This window comes from Hipposideros armiger, unplaced genomic scaffold (genome assembly GCF_001890085.2).
Source record: "Hipposideros armiger isolate ML-2016 unplaced genomic scaffold, ASM189008v1 scaffold_302, whole genome shotgun sequence".
In the NCBI taxonomy this organism is placed as follows: Eukaryota; Metazoa; Chordata; class Mammalia; order Chiroptera; family Hipposideridae; genus Hipposideros; species Hipposideros armiger.
In genome coordinates this window covers 109,172-129,762 of record NW_017731652.1, presented here as the reverse complement: position 1 = coordinate 129,762, position 20,591 = coordinate 109,172, and the positions used below count along the sequence as shown (strand labels likewise).

General features: G+C 54.7%; 1 protein-coding gene across 12 annotated transcripts in view; it reads right to left on the bottom strand.

Annotated features, from left to right (window-relative positions):
* HCN4 (hyperpolarization activated cyclic nucleotide gated potassium channel 4) overlaps positions 1-20,591 on the bottom strand; it is a 68,492-nt gene that overhangs the window by 27,334 nt on the left and 20,567 nt on the right. For all 12 annotated transcript variants that reach the window (XR_002125928.1, XR_002125929.1, XR_002125922.1 and 9 more), the window contains exons 2-7: positions 15,697-16,120; positions 7,044-7,205; positions 4,812-5,030; positions 886-1,032; positions 544-784; positions 68-232 (exon numbers count right to left, since the gene is read on the bottom strand). Coding sequence is in view for 1 of the 12 variants with exons in the window: in XM_019659589.1 (XP_019515134.1) it covers positions 68-232; positions 544-784; positions 886-1,032; positions 4,812-5,030; positions 7,044-7,205; positions 15,697-16,120 (1,358 nt within the window). In the remaining 11 variants the exon portion in view is untranslated. The remainder of the gene's footprint in view (positions 1-67; positions 233-543; positions 785-885; positions 1,033-4,811; positions 5,031-7,043; positions 7,206-15,696; positions 16,121-20,591) is intronic.

The following is a 20,591-nucleotide window of genomic DNA, read 5'->3' as shown; positions in this document are numbered from 1 at the left end:
TCAGGCCAGGGCCGGAGGAGGGGGGCAGCCGGGCCGGCCCCTCGCACCCGCCCACCGGTCCCCTCACCGATGCGGTCCAGGCGGTCCAGCGCCACCGTCTCGAAGGCCCTCCGCATCATGGGGTACTCCTCCAGCACCTCATTGAAGTTGTCCACGCTCAGCGAATACAGGCGGCAGTAGGTGTCAGCCCGCACGCTGGCCGTGCGCCGACCCCGCGTCAGCAGGCAGATCTCTGCCAGGGCAGCAGGAGTCGGGGTGGGGTCCAAAGGGCCTCCACCCCACCCTGACTGGGGTCCCCACTGCTTGGTACAGAAGCTGCAGAGATACACTCAGAAGCCCCCGCCCCGGGCCATGACCACATGGATGCCCCCTCCCACACACCCAATGGGTGGCCGGCTGTCTGTCCCATCTCTGGGACCACACCCTATCCTGGGCTCACACACACCCGCCTCCAGATAGTGGCCGAGAAGGGCCTGAAATGTCATCCTTGGTGTCACTCCAGGTCATTCCCTTGCCACGCCCAGGGCCGCGGGGCCTCCTCACCTCCGAAGTAGGATCCATCCGCCAGCTTGGTCTCTTTGTTGCCCTTGGTGAGCACGCTGACCACGCCGTGCTGGATGAAGTACATCTTCTTGCCGATGGTGCCTTCGCGGATGATGTAGTCGCCGGGCTGGAAGACCTCGAAGCGCAGCTTGGTCAGCATGGATGTCACGAAGTTGGGGTCTGCGTTCGCGAACAGCGGCATGGAGGCCACCAGCTTCCGGCAGTTAAAGTTGATGATCTCCTGCTCCCGGGACAGGGCGGATTGGGAACGTGGGAGAAGGCGGTGAGCGGAGCCACCCGGCACGGAGGCCCCCCGGCTCCCTGGCCGCCCGCCCCGCTCACCTCCCGCAGCGGCTCGCTCAGCTCTCCCAGGATGCTCTCCTCGTCGAACATCTTGCCCTGGTAGCGGTGCTCGTAGTAGTCGTGGATGCGCTGCCGCGTGTCGGGCGGGAGCTTGTGGAAGGACATGTACTGCTCCACCTGCTTGTACTGGGTCCCGGGAGAGAGGGAGAGGCTGTCACCTCCTGGCTGGCCAGCCCCACGGCCTGTCGGGCACCACCTGACCTCCGCCCTTCTGGTAACCAGAGCTGGCAATGACCCCGTGGGCCTACTTGGCCACCCCTGGCTCCTTGCATTTGAGGTCCTCGGTGTGGGTGTGGTCACACTGCCCCAAAAATGGCCCTGACTGCCGGGGGCTGGGGTGGAGGAGGGGCTCCATCAGGGTGTCCCGTCCTCACTGTCTCCAATACTATGGAGATGGCTGTGGACAACAGGGACTGTCCAAAGCCCAGTTACACCAGGCCAACTGATCAGGAGGTCAATGACGTTTCCTCCGAATAGCGGTCTTTTTTCTGTGTTAAGCTGCAGACCAGCCAGGCCTCACTGGCTCAGGAAGGAGCTCTCCTACCAGTGGCTACAAACTGGCACAGGCAGCAGGATTGGGCTGTGATGGGTTACAAGGGCTGGAGGCTGAAGCCAGGATGCTTGAGCCGCCATGTGGTATGTATCCAAACGTGGCCCCAGCTGAGGCCAAGTCACTTTGTTGAAGAGCAACTCCAGCACCCAGGAGACGCCAAGTAGAGCAGGGACCTTAAACAGAGGTTGGGGACAAGAGATTGGAGAACCTAAGTGCCAGGACTCAACCAAAGGAGAAGTGCTCCTGCCCACCCTGGGGGTCAAGGGTGAGTGCTGTTCCAGCTGGCCTTGGGTTGCGGTGGACAGTGGGGACCCTCAGGAGCATGACCAGGGTCCGGAGGCACTGATTGGACAAGAACAAACAGACTTTTCGTGCACTGGGGTGCAAGGGGAGTCCCTGTACCCCAGGAACAATCAGAACAGGGAGCCTATTCTCATATATCAGTACTCCAAAGAGGTTCGGACACGGTGCTGCTGCAGAAATGCCAAAGGGCAACTGGGGGCTGAGAGATTACATTTCTCAATGTTCTTCTGCCCAGCCTGGTCTCTGTCTGCTCTAAGTTGTGCTCAGCCATAGGGGACAGTGACTTGCTGGGTGGCTATGGGGACAGGGACAGCCAGAACAGTTTGAGCAATATTTTAGAGAATTCCCCATAGGTGGAGAACCAACAGAGTGGAGGGCAGGGTCTGGAGGCAGGGCAGGAGTTAGAAGGTTGTTGAAGTGATCCAGGTAAGAGACGGTAGTGGGGATGAAGGGGAGATAATAGGTTTAAGAAAGATTTATGGGTGAAACATATATTGGAGAGCTATTAGCTCAAGGATAAAATAAAGATAACTCTGAAATGGCAAGCCACAAGCAGCTTGACTCTGCCCAACAATAAACCCTGATGCTTTTCCTAAACTATCCCTGATCATGGTCCCAGACTAAGCCCCAATCCTGGTCACACACTGAGCCCTGACCCTGTTCACACACTGAGCCCCAACCCTTGCTATATACTGAGTCCTGATCCTGGTCACACACTGAGCTCTGGCCCTGTACACACAGTGAACCCTGACCCTGGTCACATACTGAGCCTAGACCCCCGTCGAATACTAAGCTCTGACCAGTCACACACTGAACCATGACTCTGGTAACACACTGAGCCCCGACCCTCATCACACACTGAGATGTGAGCCTGGTCACACACTGAGCCCTAGTCCTGGTCACATACTGAGCCCCAATCCTCATTATATACTGAGCCTAATCCTGGTCACATACTGAACCCTGACTCTGGTCACACATTGGGCTCTGGCCCTGGTCAAGCACTCTGACCCTAATCACACACTGAGCCCTGACCTTGTCATGGGCTGGGCCCTAATCCTGGTTACACACTGAGCTCTGGCCCTGGACACACACTGAACCCTGACCTGGTCATGAGCTGGGCCCTGATGCTGGTCCGCATTGATCTGTCACCTGGCCCTGAATGAAGCCCTGGCCTTTATAACCTGACTCCTCTCTTCCTGTCTCCCCTCATCTCCTCACTCCTGACCCAGAACCCTATGCTCTAAGAAGGCTGACTCCCTTACCTCCCATCTACACACATTTGCTCATGTTCATCATGATGAGTGGCCTAGAATTCTCTTCTACCTTCTCCTCCCTCTGCCTCTCCAAAATGACCTTCCCAACCTGCCCTAGCTATGCAGGCTCTCCTGAGCTCTCTTGTTGGTGTCACAGAACCTGGGCTGCCATCTGTCAGCCACCCCACGAGGAGACAGCACCAGAGGCAGGCAGTCAGTCACTCATTACATACTGAGCCCTACTATGTGCCGGACACTGGGAATACAATGGGGAAGGACAGACCTGGCCCTGCCCTCACAGAGCCATGGCCTGGATAGAGAAGATGAATGTTAAACAGGCAGCTACATACATGTGATTAACAGGAGTGCAAAGTGGGATGAAGGAGAATGAGACGGTGCCATGGGGTCACATGATGGGTAAGGGCTGACTAGGTCATGGAAGGCTTCACCCAAGAGGTAAAGTTTAGGCTGAGATGTGGAGAAGGGCTCAGGTGAAAAGAAGAGAGGAGCGATCCAGGCTGGACTGTGTGTCAGGGCCCCAAGGCAGGAGGGAATGTGCAGGGAGGTCTGGCCAAGTTGGAATAGAGAGCTCTGGGGCCCTCGGAGTGTGCTGAGCTGAGCCCTTATGTGCCAGGCTGAAGAAACACACTGAGGAGTTAATCTACATCTAGGAGTAGCATAAATGCTCTATATAGCTTTAAGCAGAGTGACATGATCAGATTTACAGTTTTCTAATGCCAACACTATCTGCTGTCTGGAGTGGAAAGTGGCCGAGGAGAGCCCACTTACTAGTAAAAACTGAATGGCTTACTCTGCGATAACACAGTTGTAAGGATCATCCCTCACAAACTCTACCCCTCGTATTGTCCCCATTTTACAGATGAGCAAATAGGACACAGAGACGTGCTATGACATGCCCACACGCAACATTGATGGAGAAGCCAGGCTTAGGACCCAGGCAGCCTGACGCCAGCACAGCCCTCTGGTTAGGAAGCTGCTGCAGACGGTGGCCAGCTGAGATGACTGTAAGGGAGGAAGCCATTAATGACCGAGACAGACGTCAAGGATGGCTCCCGCTTTCTGGCCTGGACAACTGCGTTACTGGATCCACTAACAGGATGGCCAAGAGTGGAGGTTTAGAGCAGAGAGGGCGAGGGAGATGATTTCATTTTGGACGTGATGAGGTTAAGGTGTCCAGGGAAGCATCAAGGAGACAGTGGGCTGAGGAAAGAGGTGGGAGCTGATTACACCATGTGGGCCCCACTATAGAGATGGACATGGAGCTTGGGGATGGGGTGGTGAACCCAAGAAGACAAGAGAGAGACAGGATCAGAGAGCTAGGCCCAAACCAGCGACCCAACATGTGATGACTGAGCAGACAAGCAGCTGAGAGCAAGAAGCACCGGCCCGACAGAAGCAGCAAAGCTGAGCGTGCGTGGTCCTGGGACAAGCGTACAGTCAGGAAGCGGGTGGTGACTGTCAAGCGCCCCGAGACACTGAGCAAGACGAGGACCCACAGGACCTGCTGGCTTCAGCCACACAGAGGCATTGGTGAGCTTCGATTCAGGGGGCTGAGATATGGATTAAGCACCCATAAACAGTGTGGGATTTGTGTCTGTGTTAGGAATTTGTCCAAGAAAAAGAGGCAACAACAGAGCAGGCTGGATGACGGTGGCAGGCTGCACAGGTGGGGGCCCAGTGTGGACCCACTGGCTGGAGCCCGTGCTCCCTAGGGACCAACTGGCAGGTTCTCCTGAGAGAGAGCAAGCCCAGGGTGGGGCCCAGTTCTGCCCTACCTTCTCCTGGTACTGGCGCCGGGAGGAGTCCAGGGACTGGATGAGGGCAGTGGCGTGGCCGATGAACATGGCATAGCAGGTGGCGCCCACGATCATGCTGAGCATAGTGAGCCAGACGTCGGACATGCCCACGGGCGCCTGCCGTCCGTACCCGATGCATAGCATGTGGCTCATGGCCTTGAACAGGGCGTAGGAGTACTGCTTTCCCCAGGAGTTGTTCTGCAGACAGACGCACAGGAGGACAGACATGGGGGATGGTAGTGAAGCCTCACGCATCTGGAAAAGTCCCTGCCGCCCCCACATCTCAGCCTGTCTTTCCCAGCAGCTGGGCCCAGGGCTCCCACCTGCTGGTAGCTGAAGGCCATGGGAGAGGGAGGCCCACTCTGGCAGCCTGTGGTGACCGAGTGAGTCCCCCACTTAGGCCTTTCCCTTGCAGTGGGGGACAGGGATCAGACCGGAAGCCCCAGCAAAGGGCCTGGAGCCAGCCTTGCCCCCATCTGACCCCTCAGCCACCTCAGGACAGCCTGAGCCTCCTGAGCAGCAAAGGGCTCCAAGCGCAGCCACCCTGCCGTCCTCGGCTTGCTAAAATAGCTCCACCCCCCAACCCCAAACTACTGCCAAGTGAAGCCCATTTCCCCACTGACCTCAACTATAAAACCAGATACGCTTCCCCTGGGGGGACAAGCTCTCACACTGAACCAAAAACATTGTCCTCGTTTTGGGTGAGTGGAAGTTAAAGTGCTGCCAAGCTGACCGGCTTCGGCATGAACCCTGCCTGTGTCTGTCCAGGGCCCTAAAAAGGTGGACTGTCTAGAAGACACAATGTGTGGGGGCGGGTGGAGGGAGAAAGGAGGCGAGACTCCTGGCTATTTTTGTCTCCAAAGGCAGTCGGTGTCTCAAGGAAGCCTCAGTATGGGAACATAGGGCTTAGAAAAGCCATCCCCTGAATTTAGAGCATGTGCGGGCCTGTCACCCTCCCATGGAGGAAACTGTCCCAGATGAGGGGGCCACCAGATGACCCCCAGTGCCTCTCTGCTCACAGGGTGGTCGTGTTGGCAACAACGTTGAACCCACCCCAGCACATGACCCCTGCCCAGAGCCACAAGCACTCCCAGGATCACCAGGCTGTTCCCAGCACCTGGAGGAAGGTACGGGAGCTGCGGACGATGTTCAAGGTACTCAGACCATCTTGACAGAGCTGAGTTAATCGGGTGCTCTCTCAGTCCAAACCAGGGTGGGAGGTGTGTGGGGCTGATCTCCAGGCATGAAGGGGGCCTGGTGCTGGGGGAGTAGAGGCAGCCTCCACCTGCCTCCATTAGGGCTCCTGGCCTTACTGCTGAGCCTCTGGAGGCCAGAATCCAACCCATATGGCCCATTCATTTACACTTAGCTCATCAAAAGGCTGTTTTATAAAAGCCTGTTTGATGCTGAAAGATGCCTCAGGGTCTCTTTCACCTCTTTCAAAGCCAGTTTCTCCTTCCCTGGGGCCCTGCGGCCCTGAGGATTTGCCTACAGACCAAAGCAAACCGACTGGGAGGAGACAGAGGGAGGCAGGGTTTTGCCAGCCCCGGAGAGAGGCTTATAGGCCCAGAGGGTCCTCCATCCTGCCTAAAGCCCACCCTGTCCACCGGGAGCTGGGACTCTGCCTGGTGGCTTCCCCAGACCCAATTCCAACTTCTCTCACCCACCCACAGGGTTGGAGGGGTCAGGCTCCATCTGGTCAGCCCTCCCTGCGCAGGACCCCACCTGTGACCAGGATGTGTGTGTATGTGGGGATGGAGGATGTCTGGGGGGGATGGGGCGGGGGAATCAGTCCAGCTCTGCTGCTAAAGCAGAGAATAGCCGCTGTGTGTGGCCTGGGAGTCTACGCCTGCCACCAGCACTGCCCCTCACAGGGTTCTCTTTTCCTGGGCTCAGCTTTGAAGGGCGGGTCTGCCTCTGGGGAGCAGAGGCAGGAGGGCAGGAGCCACCAACCTAGTTCTGCCATGCCTGACAGAATCCAAGGAGCCCAGGTCTCAGTCTCCCTCGGTGCAACCAGGGCCAAATAAATATCCAGGTTCCCAACTGCAGTGAGGCCGTGTGAATGACAGGCCCTGGGTAACGCTGTGTGCCCCTGGGTCCCGGGATGGCATCTCAGGGTCCTACATACTGGGAGTCCCGAGCCGTGGACCTGCCCTGGCCCTCTGAGCCCCATCAGCCCCTCGCCCGCGCCCTTCCCGGTGGGGCGCTCACCACCATGTTGTTGATGGACACCCAGCAGTCGTCAGGGAAGTCCTGCAGCATGGGCACCAGGAACTGCAGGCAGCCGTCCCAGTGGCACAGCAGCAACATCATGCCGATGAGGTTCACGATGCGCACCACGGCGCTGGCCAGGTCGTAGGTCATGTGGAAGATCTGAGGGCAGAAGTGAAGGAAACAGCTCAGCTAGGTGGGGCCCAGGAAGGGGCCGCCCCTCCTGGCCAGACCCTGCAGCTGCTCCTGGCAGATACGTCGCAGGGTGCCCAGCTCAGTGGCTAGAGTGAGAAGGCGCCAGGCCAGACCCTGGAAGAAGCAGGATGCAGGCTGCACAGCCCCAGAGGGATGCCGCCTGGGATCTGTGCAGATGTGGGGGGCCTGCCATTAGAAGTCCAGATGTCCAGGCCGGACATGGGAGGGAGGGCCCCTGGAGCCCCACACAGCCCTGAAGCAGGTAGAGACATCGCCTCATCAGCTTGCTTAGGTGGTGAGGACAACGGAGAAGAGCCAGCCAACCAGCCTGAGGCACCTCAGGAAATGGTCTGTAGTCATGCCAGGGGCATGGTGTTTCCCTAACTTGGTCACCAGACTCTCAAGACCCACCAGGGGCAGTGGGCTCTGCCTATGGCAGCCATGGAACTACAAGTGGTGCAGCCCAGACACACAGGCTCCAAGTTCACACAGACCTTGATCCCAGGCCCACTTCCGACCCAATTCCTAGCTGTGTGACCTTGAGAAAGCCCCTGAACCTCTCTGGTCATGTTTCCTTATCTGGAAAAGGGTAATAAAAATTTTTACCTAAGTGGGTTGTCAAAAGGATTAAATTAAACATATAAAATACTTAGTAATGGGTATAGAAGTGTTCAATAAATTACAAACCATTATTCATTGATAAGTTCTTATTAATAATCTTTATGATGGTTAATAGGTATTAGCAGTTATGCTCTCCTATACAGGTTAATAACATGCAGCACCCTCAACGCCAGCCCATGCCACCTGTCCATCTCTATCCCTGTGGCTCCAACTGAGAGGCTGAAATATGGCTGGACAGGGCCAAGGGCGGCCACATCTCAGCATCTACACTCCAGCTCCTTTCTCTCAGTGCTGCCTCTTGGTCCAGTTTCAGCAGAAATCACCATGGTGACAGGGTGGTGAGGGGACAGACAGATGGAAGAAAGTCTCCAGGGAGGTCTCTGGAAGTTCTGGTCTTGCCTCTGGCCTGAGAGACTTTGGAGGGTGCCCTCACCCCTAGTTCTGCTCCCTCCATACTATTCCAAGGCACAGCAAACTTCCTGGGGAGAGGCTTGGGCAATAATTACCTCTCAAATGCCTGTATGTTTAAGACCTACTTTAAGTCCATTTCAGATAGGGAAACTGAGTCCCAAAGAAACAGACTAGATATTTCAACCCCCTGTCTAGTGGACTTCGAGCTACAGCCCTGTAGCTGGTGGCAGGATATTCTGATACCAGTGACCTCAGTTTCCCCTTCTGAAATGTGGGCTTAGCCTGGGTCTAGGTTTTGAGCAACCAAAGATGAATACTACTTGTGCATCAACCCCAGGTTCAAGCCTCCTTAGTAGAGGGACTCTGGGTGTTCCGGTGGAAATGCTGTGGAGTCTTTTCAGGATGAAATGGACCTTAGAAAGGTTTATGGAGGCTGGCAACTCCAGCTTGTCCCATCACCCCCCACCCCCATGGCCTGGCAACAAAGGGACAATAACATCACACCTGAGGGTGGGCACAGGGTCCCACAGTGCACTTAAACTCACAACTGAAGATGTTGTTCATCTATTTTCCACCAAGGCCCAGAGAAGTAAAGGGACTTGTCCATGGTCCTGGCGGCACTGGAGGAGGCACTGAACCACGGCGCCTTGCAGATTACCAGATTGGCCCGGTGAGGGAAGGCGGTTTTCAGTAGGTCCATTTTGCAGATAAAACAACTCAAACCCAAAGTGGCCAAGCAATGTGGCCAGATTCACACAGCAAGCTGGACCCAGGGCCCGGGGGAACTCCCTGGCATCTGCCCCCTGGCATCTGCCCCATCAGCCCAGTGCACAGTGTGATGCTATAGACAGAACTGTGTGCCCTGCAGCATAGCCCCACTGGGGCCCAGGGACCAGCGCTGGACCATCAGTGGGCCAGCCTGACACATCTCACTGTAAGAGGCAGTGGGCACTAGAGACCAGGCAGGGCAATTTGGGACTGGGGCCTGTGTCTGGGATGCAGAGCACGCCCGAGCATGGGGTTGGAGCCTCTGGCCATCCCTCTCCACTGGCCATGCCCCAGGGCCTGGAGCCCAAGCCCAGGAGGCTTCCCCAGCCTCTCCATTCAACCCACAGCAGCTCCTGAGTCCCAGCACCCAGCTCTGGCTCTGAGAGGAGATCCCACTTGTGCATCTTTAGTGCTGAGGTGAACACAACAGCTCCATGGCTTTGGGCAAGTCATTAGCCTTTCAAAGTCACCAGGATGCCACCAGCTGCCCCCACTCTGAGGGGATGAAGAGAGCAAGTGACATGGGACCACCCAGTCTCAGGAATGGCCAGCACTGGCCCTCACTTCCCACCACACCTCAGCCTCCCCTCAACTAAGACAAGCTAGACATCTGCCCCTCACTTCTCAGGGTTGCTGTAGAAATTAAACTGGCTAAGAAAGTGCTCTGGGCCCTGGACACATATATGGGTAGGGTCATTGTTATGAATTTCCTTAGTTTCCCAGCTGCTATGGACGGAATGCTTATGTCTCCCCAAAATTCATATTATGAAGCCCTAATCCCTAATACGATGATATTAAGATGTGGGGTCTTTGCGGGGGGTGATTAGGTCATAAGGGTTGAGCCCCCCATGAATGGGATTAGACACCACGGAGATGAACTACAAACCAGGAAGTGGGCTCTCAGCAGAGCCCGACCCTGCTGGCACCCTGACCTCATCCTTCCAGCCTCCAGAACTGTGGGAAAGAAATGTTGTTGCTTAAGGCCCCCAGTCTGTGGTATTTTATGATAACAGCCTGAGCTGGATACTGTATCAGAGCTAGAAAGAGCCTCAGGCCACTTTTAGAAAGCATCTCATCACCACAGCGAGAGTAAATGCTTCTTTCTACAAACCACTCTAGGCCTTAGAGACAGAGCACCAGGTTGGCAGGTTTTTACACGATGGCTTCCTTTTTGTTTGTCTTACATATGCTTTTCTTCATAACTAATTTTATTCCAAGATCAGGTCCTTATCTAATTTTGCCTTTATCATGATCTCAGCAAAAATATGGCAGAGCATGTGGTAGGGTCTCAGGGACTGAGAAGTGCTTAGTGATAAAGGGGAAGGTGACAGCAGTGGGGGGGACGATAGTGATCAGGGCCACCACGAATGTAGACAGTGACATCCAGAAAAGGCCCACAGGGGACCTGTCTTCCCTTTTGCAGGCAGAAAGAAGGTGCCTTTTTCTGCAGGTGGGCACAGACTCATATACCCAACAGAGAGCGTGTTGGTGGTGGTGCCTGCTCTCAGGCTGCAGAAGGATGCAGGTGCTGGGGGTGCCCGTAGAGGCAGAAGGCTGACAGGGAGGGGCGGAATGGTGGGTGGAGGGTAGCGGGTGATGAGGAAAGGTGCTGCAGATGGCCCCCAGACACTGCACAGCCAAAGCCAACACATGGCAAAGTCGGAGCTTCCTGCAAAGAGTTGTTGGTGGTGAATGGCAACCATTCAGGCCAGTAGGGTACCCCAGATGGTGAGGACCCAGGCAGGGTTGCTGAGAGCAAGGCTGGACGTTGCTGGGAGAGGTTGCTAAACACTCATGTGTCCGGCTGTGGGCTGGGACCACAGGCCACCTGCAAGGCAGCTGCACTGTGTAAATATTTGTCTCGCTCTCTATACCTCATTACAACCCCCTTCTATGATGTTGGTTCTGACTATAGGGGTTGAGTACCTTCATTTCCAGGCCCCTGAAAGGCTCACTGGGTGTGCCCCGCATCGTACCCTGGAGAGACTCCACTCCCACTCCCTTCTGCAGTGTCTCAACTGCAGTGCAAGGACAGAGCAACTCAATTCTACCTCAGGCAAGTGCCTTCTCTGCTCTGAGCCTCAGTTTCCTCATCTGTGTAATGGGTCAATAACTGCCAGCTTCTGAGGCTGTCTTGGGGATCAGGAGAGATGATGTCCACAGCAGTACTCAGCACACAGTAGGTACTCAGCACAAGTTGGTTCCTTTCCTTCCCTCTCTTTCCCAGCCCTCAAAACAGAGTGTAGACAGTGACATCGGGAAAAGGCCCACAGGGGACCTGTCTTCCCTTTTGCAGGAAGAAAGAAGGTGCCTTTTTCTGCAGGTGGGCACAGAAAAGCTGGGATTTCTTAGTCCTGGGGGGAGGCCAGAAACTGAAGTCCCCACAAAGACCTCCTTTCCCGTCCTGAGTGTATTCCCTCGCGGGACTAGTTTTTCTCCTCAGGGAAGAACAGACTCCTCCCTCCATCTCAGGAACAAGCGGAGGCATGGAGGAGGGCAATCCCAGACCTGACAGGGTGGCTGCTGCATGTGTGTCCCGGGCACGGCCTAGAGGTGGCTGAGCTGAGGGTCATGCTGAGTCCCTTCCTGGGGCTCACAGACAAGGCTCACCCCTTGGTGTCATCCCAAACCCCCAATTCTGAGAGAGATGGAGAAACCAAGGCGCACAGAGGGATGAGGCTCAGGGGGGCCGCCCCACTCTGGCCTTCAGCCTCAAGCCGTGCTCCTGCTGCCCCAGGCTGCTGAGGGAACGAAGAGGCTTTTGGGATGGGTCGCTGGGGTGCTGGGCCCTTCAGGGGAACACGCAAAGAGGGGCAACCAGAGATTCTAACAATAGCCTCTATGCCTATAACAAGCTCGCACCTCAGAGGGAGGGAAGAGACTTGGCTGGGAGGGAGGATGCTGACCTAGATCGCCCAAAATGGAGGCAGAGACGAGCATCCTCCGAGATGGTGGCCTACACCTGGTGACACCCTCCACCTACCCTGATTCCCGAGACTTGCCACTAATGCTTGGGAACACTCCGACGGGGGGCTGGAGTCTGGGGGTCAGGAGTCCAGCACCCCCGCAGCTTCACCAGCAGGCCTCGGGCAAGCTTTCCCCTCCGTGTGGAAGGCTGATTCCCCTGTGCCCACCCAAGGCCGTGAAAATGTCCTCAGGGTCAGCTAACATGATCCTCACCAAGGGAGGCTGGAGTGGGTACTGAGCCCCAGCTTCTGAGAACATCAGAGCACGTCTGACAATCAGGGGAGCTGAGGCCCCAAGAAGGAAAGAGATCCACATAGGGAATTGGAGGAGGAAATAGGGCAGGGTTTTCTCTACTAAATACCTCCCTCCCCGGCTCTCATGCAGACATGGGGCTTCAAAGGGTCTCCCTGCTGCTGTCCCCAGCCGAGCTGAGGCTAGGAAAAGCCCTGGGGCCGGGGCAGGCCATTAAGGATTGGAGACAGAGTTCCTGGGGCCAGCTGGGAAGCCCCAGTCCAATCCCAGGGGTCCAGTGGGAGCCCTTGGCTGGGCAGTGTGCCCGGCAGAAACCACTCAAAGCAATTTCCTCTCCAGCTGGTAGGCAAGATAAGGGCGTGGGGAGGGGGGGCGGGGGGGAGTCATCCATCTGGCCTCCTGGGATCTCCCTTCCTGCCCATGAGACTGGGTAGCAATGTCCATTTTACAGCTCTAACCTGAGGCCTTGGGGGTCTCTGCCTACCCTAAGGGAAGTCCAGCGGTGGAGCCTGCCTGACCAGCTCTGGATCGCCCAGAGGGCAGCCAGGTCCAAGGGCCAGCGGGGACAGACAACCTGGCCTGAGCTCCCAGGACAGTAAAAGAAGCATTGAGCTCCTGTTCCAGGCCCACCCTGCCCAGCCACTGGCAGCCCTGTCCACTCCCCCAAATACCACAGCCCCAGGGCCTGGGCCTAAGGGGCAGGAAGGCTAAACCCCCAGGGGCTGGGGCCTGCAGACATGAGCCAGCCACCTCTGCTTTCAACGCAGGTCTAGCTGTGTGTCCAAGACAAACAGAAGGCTGGGGGGTGTTTTAGGGACTGAGCAAGCCAACATGGTCCTGTTTCCATTTGTGACAGAAACCAAAAGATAAGCCTGTCAGGGAACTGTGGTGGAAAAAAACCTCCATCCTTCCTCGGCAGCCACTTAGGGTGGCCCAGGCCAGCCCCACCTCCACCACCAGTGGCCCCTTCTCAGCCCTGAGCTCAGACCCCCACATGCCCACATCCCTCTGCACCTAGGTGTGCCCCACGTACCTCAGACCCAACCTGTCACCCAGAACTCCTCCCCCACCCGCAACCTGCACCACTGCCCACCTTCCTCATCCCAGGGGAAGTCATCCCTAACGGAGGGAACAATTACAGAATCAAAGTCATCCTCCTTTCAGGCCGCCTCAGAAAGTGGGAAGTGCATGCAACCAAGAGCCCGGAGGCCTAGGTCAGAACTCCTACCAGTGGGGCAGCTGACCCTGCAATCCTCGGTTTCCTCACCTGACCAATGGGGCTGATGGCAACCCCTGCCCTGTTTGCTTTGCCAGCTAGGAGTGAAGAACCAGTGAAACAACGGGGAGAAAGTATTTGAGAAAAATAAACGCCCTGTGAAAGTTTAGGGGGTTACAAGACAACTGGGTGGGGAGGAGCTTTATTGAGCAGTTCTCTGCCCCAGGCTTCACACACAGGGTTTTATAAACATCATCTCATGTAATCCTCATGACAGTCCAATGAGGGAGGTACTATTATACCCACTTTGCAGATAAGTGATTGAGGCTCAGAGAGGTGAAGTGGCACCACGGTCACATAGCTATGTAGTGTGGAGCCGGGATTTCGACTCGAGTCTCACACGTGTCATTCTAGCTCCAAAGCCCTCTAGCACTATACCATGTCAGGCAGAGACTGTCACATTGCCAGGAGCCAAGAGCACTGAATGGGTCCTGCCCCAGCTCTGCCAGATGTCCGCTATGCGACCTTGGGAAAGTCATTGCCCCTCCTCGGTCATCAGAAATAATGCAAATTTTCCAAGCCAAAGAGAATTTCTGTCATGGAGTGATTCTGCCAGGCTGGCATAGGTACATCTGAGGCACAGGTGCTCAGGACAACTTTGACCTCAATCTGCCCCAACCATGATGGTGCCCCAACCATCAGCAAGGGTGCTGCCAGCCAGGCTGCTGCTGGGGGTGGGGTGGCAGCTTCATATCCTGAGCCTGGGAACGTCCATCCAGACAAGCGGAGGTCCTGGAGACCAGGAAAGCAGCAGGGCAGCAGTGAGCGGCCAGGAAAGGCATGTCCTCGGACCCTTCTCCAGGCCACAGCCCACTCTGGACCCCAGGGTGGGCCATCTCACAGAGCACTTCTCCCCAACCCCAGTGCCTCCAGGCTGGCTTGCCTGCTGCTGCCATCAAGAGGTGTAACTTGGGTGGGTGGCAGACACAGACCCAAGCGCTTGGCAAGGTCCCCTGCTGTTTGCAAACTCCAGCTGGGAGTCCTTCTCTCTTGCCCCCCAGACAACTGCATTCAGCTCATGGATGAGTAAGATTTGTTCAGAATAGTGTTGGCTTACCCAGTTATTTCCTACAATTTTTTATTTAGTTTCTGCAGCCCATGCTCCACCCAGAGCCCCTAGATCCCTTTACGGTTTGTGCACACACAATACCCCAGAGCCAGCACCTGCAGCTCTGTGTTAGAGGCCAGCCCCAGGCGCCTCTGCCTGCTGGCTCCAAGGGCGGGAAGGCCCCTGAACCAAAGGCTGGCAGGGCAGGGGATATAAAAATTCTAACTCTTTTCCTTCGACTGGGACAACTCTGAGGCGTGGTGTACACTGTTCTCAGAGCTCCCATGGGATGGGGCCCAGGGGGATGGAGGAGGCGAAATCCTCCACAGGACCTGCTTGGTGTCCGCCCTTGCTCAGCTTCCCTCCTCTCCCCATTTCTCTTCTTCAATCCCTCACTAGATTTTCCTGGAAACACTGACCGCTAAAACGTTACTTTCATGCAAATCCTCATCTTGGGGTCGGCTCCGGAAGAACCCAACCTAAGATAGTCGCCAACAAAATCTGCACAAAAATCCAGATTTCTGCTTCTCATGATCCATCTGTAGATCTAGCACCCTGGGCCCATCCTCACTTAGCACCAAGTGGCTAGAGCTGAGTAGAGACGACCTGATCCAGGTGGAAGATGTGTTGTCCAGCTTTCCCCGGTCCACCACACCCCTAGTGCCTTCCAACTAGTGCCTTTTCACCATCCACATTCCCTGCCTGGCCCCTACAAACTTATGAGTTTGCAACCCCTACAATACAATATAGTGGTTATCCGTGCAGGCGCTGAAATTCAGGTTTACCAGTTACTGATTCTGTGACCTTGATAATACCCTTAATCTTTCTGTCTTTTGGTTTCCTCATGTAAAAAAAAAAAAAAGTTACCTACGTGTACCTATATGGTACCCTCTATGGATGCTAGGGATTTAAACAGGATACTTCCTGTAAAGTGATTTGCATAGTACCTAGCACATGATATTCAAGCAATTACTAATATTTGTCCTCTTGGAGCAGAGGTACCTGTTACAATCTGACAGCCCATATCCAATTATCTGAGATCACCTGCTGGCCTCTCACGCACCTCCCCGGGAGAAGATACCCTTCCCTCAAGAGGTTTGGGTCTGAGCACTCACCTCTTCCCACTGGTGAATGTATCGAATGAGGCGGGAGAGACGCAGGAGGCGCAGGAGGCTGAGGATCTTGGTGAAGCGGACGATGCGCAGAGCCCGGGCTGTCTTGTAGACCTCCGAGTCAATGCGTGTCTCCACAATGAGGAAGATGTAGTCCACGGGGATGGAAGAGATGAAATCCACCACGAACCAGCTTTTGAGGTACTTCATCTTAATCCGCTGCGGGTCCAGGATGATCTCTGTGTTGTCCTCCACCACGATCCCTGTGCGGAAGTTGAGGACCAAGTCGATGAGGAAGAACGTGTCTGACACCACATTGAAGACAATCCAGGGTGTGGTGTTCTCATCTTTGAAGAAGGTGATGCCCACAGGGATGATGATCAGGTTCCCCACCATCAGCAGCAGCATGGTCAGGTCCCAGTAGAATCTGCCCAGAGATACAGGGGTCAGTAGCCAGGAGGAGAGCGAGAATGAGTCACAGGCTGAGAGAGAAGCTCTGAGGAAAAGCTAGTGTGGGAGAGATAAATCTTAGGAGTTTCTGCAACACTGTGGGAGGTAGGCCCATTGGGACCAGGGTAAGATGTGGACACTGGCAGAGAGATAGGCTCTGCCTCCACTAAGGGTACCTTCCTCCTGCCCCTCTGTGAGCTTCCTGATGACAAGCCTCGTACCCCCATCCCCATGCCCCAGTGAGTCAGGTTGAAAAGCAAAGCAAACAATGACATCCAGAAGGAAGTGAAAGGCTGTTTTAGCGGCAGGAGTTCACCCCGCACCAGCCCAGGCTGAGGCCAGGCTGCTCCATCCTCCCCGAAGGGTAGAGTGGTGTGAGACAGGCTAGCAGGCAGATGTGCCACAGACCATGACCAGGGAGCAGGGGCAGCCCAGACATACAGCAGGCAGGAGGCCCCGGCACCAGCCCAGGACTTTGTCACTGACATTATGTGATATCAGAAAGGGGCCCTCTCTGCTCTGGGCCTCAGTTTCCCCACTGTGCAAAGAGAGGTGGAGCCTCAACACTCAGTCCCAGAATTCTGATCTGGCTCTCTGGGGGTGCCCTTTGGCCTATCCCCTACAGTTAGAAAATATCTGGCCATCTGCCTCTCCCACAGAGGTTTCCACTCTAACACAGACTTGGAGAGGGACAGTGATATCTTCAAAAGCAAGAAGTGTTAATGGGGTGATTTCAAGCACCAGTAAGGTACCACTCAATGTGATGGAGTGACACCAGCCGGGGCTCCCAGCATCATTTCTCCTAAGCCTTCAAAGCAACTACAAGTGCTTCCAGAGGGTGGGAGGGAGAGCCCCTCAGCGTGAATCCCTGAGGAGGTAAGAGCCAACTCTCAGGTCTCCCACCTGACCTGGCTGGGGCCCCTCTGGACCGTGCACACAACACAAGAAGGTATGACCAGCCATCCCAGGGCTGGCCTCAAGACCAAAAACGTGCACTGCAGAGCTGTTTCCTCCTGTTATTAATTTAGACAGTTATACAACAACAGCTAAAGGTATTAATCTTTATTAGTTAATAAAGAAATAAGCATGTCTTCTCCCAAGAGAAGTAACCTTTCAGCCACCTTTAATTTTCTACTGCAGGGAAGCCAGAAGAGAATGAGAGACAAGATGACAGGCTTTCCCCAAGTCTTCAGGGGGTCCCACCCAAGTGCCCCTGTGTGAAGGGTTCTAGGTTTGAAAACAAAAATTACTTCACAGCAAATTGTTTTCTTTGCCAGACTCAAAATGGTGCTATGAGTCAAGGAGAGGGTAGGGCCTCCTTCACTGAAGGTGGGCAAGACAGCTGTCCCCCATCACACAGCTCAGGGAAGGGCCACTTCTGGCACCTGCTTGGAAAGCCAGACTCTTCAGGGCCTCAAGACAGGACCTCACGTCTGAGACTCACTAGGCTAAGGCTTCTCATTCTAAGGCTGGTGCCAAGAGATCAACGTCAGCTCCTCCCCTGCCCCACATCCCACCACCCCTTTTCCAGCCCCAATCTCCCCCCGTCATCTGGGAGAACCCAACCTAAGGCCCAAGAACCCACGCCAGCCTTCACAACCAGTACACAGAACACAGCACATCCTGCTAATGACTCAGGAACAGGAAGGGGTGGGGGCAGAATAGTTTCAGCTTCTATGGGGTGCTCTTGAGCTATGTACACACTACTCAGCCTCCTGTACATCATTCAAAGACAGCTGCAGACACTCTTTAGATGCCACACACAGGTATCCCCATTCACGCACACAGTGTGCAAACACCTTTTTATACACATGACCATCATTCCTTTTTCATTTAATCTCATGGGGAAAACAAAGAAAAAAAAACAGACGCAGAGAGGCCACTGAGGGCCCTGTGGTCCTCTGTATATAAAGCTAATAATATACCCAGGCAGGAGGAGTTTCTAAAATTAACAAAGCAGGCGCAAGAGGCTGCAAGTGCTGACTCGGGGCAGGCCTGCCAGTCCAGTGGGTTTCTACACTCTCCCAGCTCTAGTTCTCTCAATTACAGACAAAATTTAAGACAGTAATTAACAGGAGAATGTTTGCATTTAGTGGTCTTCATAAAACCAAATTGCATGAGGCAGAAACAGCCATTTCCTTACATTCTGACTAATTACTTCAATCATGAGTTTCCAGATGCTGAAGGATATTTCTGGTGCCTAATCCAGGCTGGGGTCGGGATACTGGAGCTCTGCTCCCCACACACCACCATGCTGGGGCATCACAGAGGTACACAAAAGGCAGCATGATAGGGTAGGAAGAAAGAAGCACCGGCTATCTCGGAGCCAGCCAACCAGGGTTAAATTTCTGGTTCCACATCACTTCATCTCTCCATGTGTCAGTTTCCTCATCTAATCAATGAAGATGGTGACAGTACCTAACTAGCAGAATCATTATAAGAATTAAATGAATTAATATTTGTAAAATGCTCTGACATATGCTTAGCTATATTATTAAATGAGGAGTAAATAAGTAATTCAAAAGTCAACAGATTAACAGAAAATTGGTGATCTTGCAGGGAAGAGCCAAAGTAAAACATCTGCTTGGGGTTGGGGGTAGAAGGGAACTCATAATGATGCCGCAAGAGCCAGCAGTGGAAGTCAGGGATAACAATATTCCCTGAACAATCAGATGACAGAACCTACTCAGCTTGGCAGACAGATGCTCTGGCCTCCGGGACTTCATGGTCCAGTCAGAGGACAAGGGTTAGAGAGAAGACAAGGTGGGCCATGATGTAAGAAGCCGTCCCAGGCAGCAGCCCAGGCATCTGAAAGGGTGGGCTCCTGGTGGCCCAGGAGGGTGAGTCAAGAAAGTGCTCCTGGAGAAAGTGAGAGAAGTTTGGCTTTGGGAGCTGCCTTTGGCCTCCCAAACTACCCTTCCTTACTCTTTGCCAGATTGTTGCACGATTTCTGAAAGTAGACGGCCAGAGCAAAAAAAACCATGTTCAGCACCACGGACAGCTCCAGACGCGCCCGCCAGCCCCACTACACTGGTCCAGGGAGGGGAAGTTGGCCACAGCCCCCTCACTGGCATCCTCAGCTCCCTGGCCCCTCTTCCTCCCCAATCCCAGTGACCAGAAGCACCTCAAGCGCTGCCTTAATGTCCCTGGGGGTTTTCACTGGGGACTCCTTGGTGACTGGAAAGCCTTTATTCAAAGACTCCCAAAACACTGCACGTGCATTACTTCATTGAACCCTCACACCAGCACTGAAGTGCCGTATTTTATCTGTATTTTACAGATGATGACACTGAGGCTCAGAGAGAAGAAAATGTCTTCCCAAGCCTACACAGCTAGTGAGGAGCAGACCTAAGATTCAGAGAGGTCTGTGGGACTCCAGAATCTGACCTCTTGGGATTTTAGGCACCCTGGTGGGACTCTGAGAGGTGGACAAGCCTCTCTATCACATTTGCTTCATACTGGGGAGGTGTCCTACCACAGCAGGTGCAGCCCTTGCTCCAGAGAGAAGAGAGGGTTGCAAAGAGGTTTCAGGGGACCCATCTTTCTGATGCTGGAGGCTTCTGAGGTACTTCCAAGGTGGGGAAAGTGGCACACCTTTCAAGTATTAAAAAAATCCATCAGCAGCAGTCATTTGGGCACAGTTGCACCAATCATGTAGAAGGGGAAACCAAGGTCCACAAAGGAGGGGACACTAACATTTCCAAAGCTTCAAGCTGGATGCCCAAGCTCCCCTAGCACCCCACTGCCCCTAAAATCATTCATGAATAAATCCCACAATCCAGAGTATAGTGGTGGGTGTCGGGCCCTGGAAGGGAAGCAATGAACAGCCACACTCGGACATGCTGGAGCTGGCACATGTCTCAATTAGTGGCCTTGGTCTCTCCAAAGCCAGGTGACCCTGTCCCACCACAGCACTCTCTAAGTCGAGAGGAAGTCCTGGGCAGCAAGACACCAAATGGGCTCTGGGGGCCTTGCCCCAGGTTCAGCCCCAGTACCCCAGGCCTGTCCTCCCTCAATCCTAAACCTTACTTCCTACGAGAACCAACAGGTCCATCCAGGCTGACAGGTAGTGTCTCAGCAGGAGGACCTGGCCTACAGGCCAGCTTTGGAGGAGCAGGTCCCATGTGCAGGAGGAACAGAGGACATTCCTGATACCCTTTAACACTGACACCTGGAACACGTCATGGTTTGCTCTCAGAGGAAGGTTATGGCCTCAGGGCAGCTGAGGGAACAGAAAATGGGAGGCTTTTGGACCAGACCAACAGCCCTCTCCATCCCTGGAAGCTTCCCTGGATGGGAAGGGTAATGAAATGGGGGCAGGAGCGGAGGTCCAGGAGGAGGGAAAACCTCCTCTCTTGTCCACACACACCCATGCTTGCCTTCAAGCACATATGCTCACACACATACACACATCTACATACTTGCACACATGTACACATATGCACACG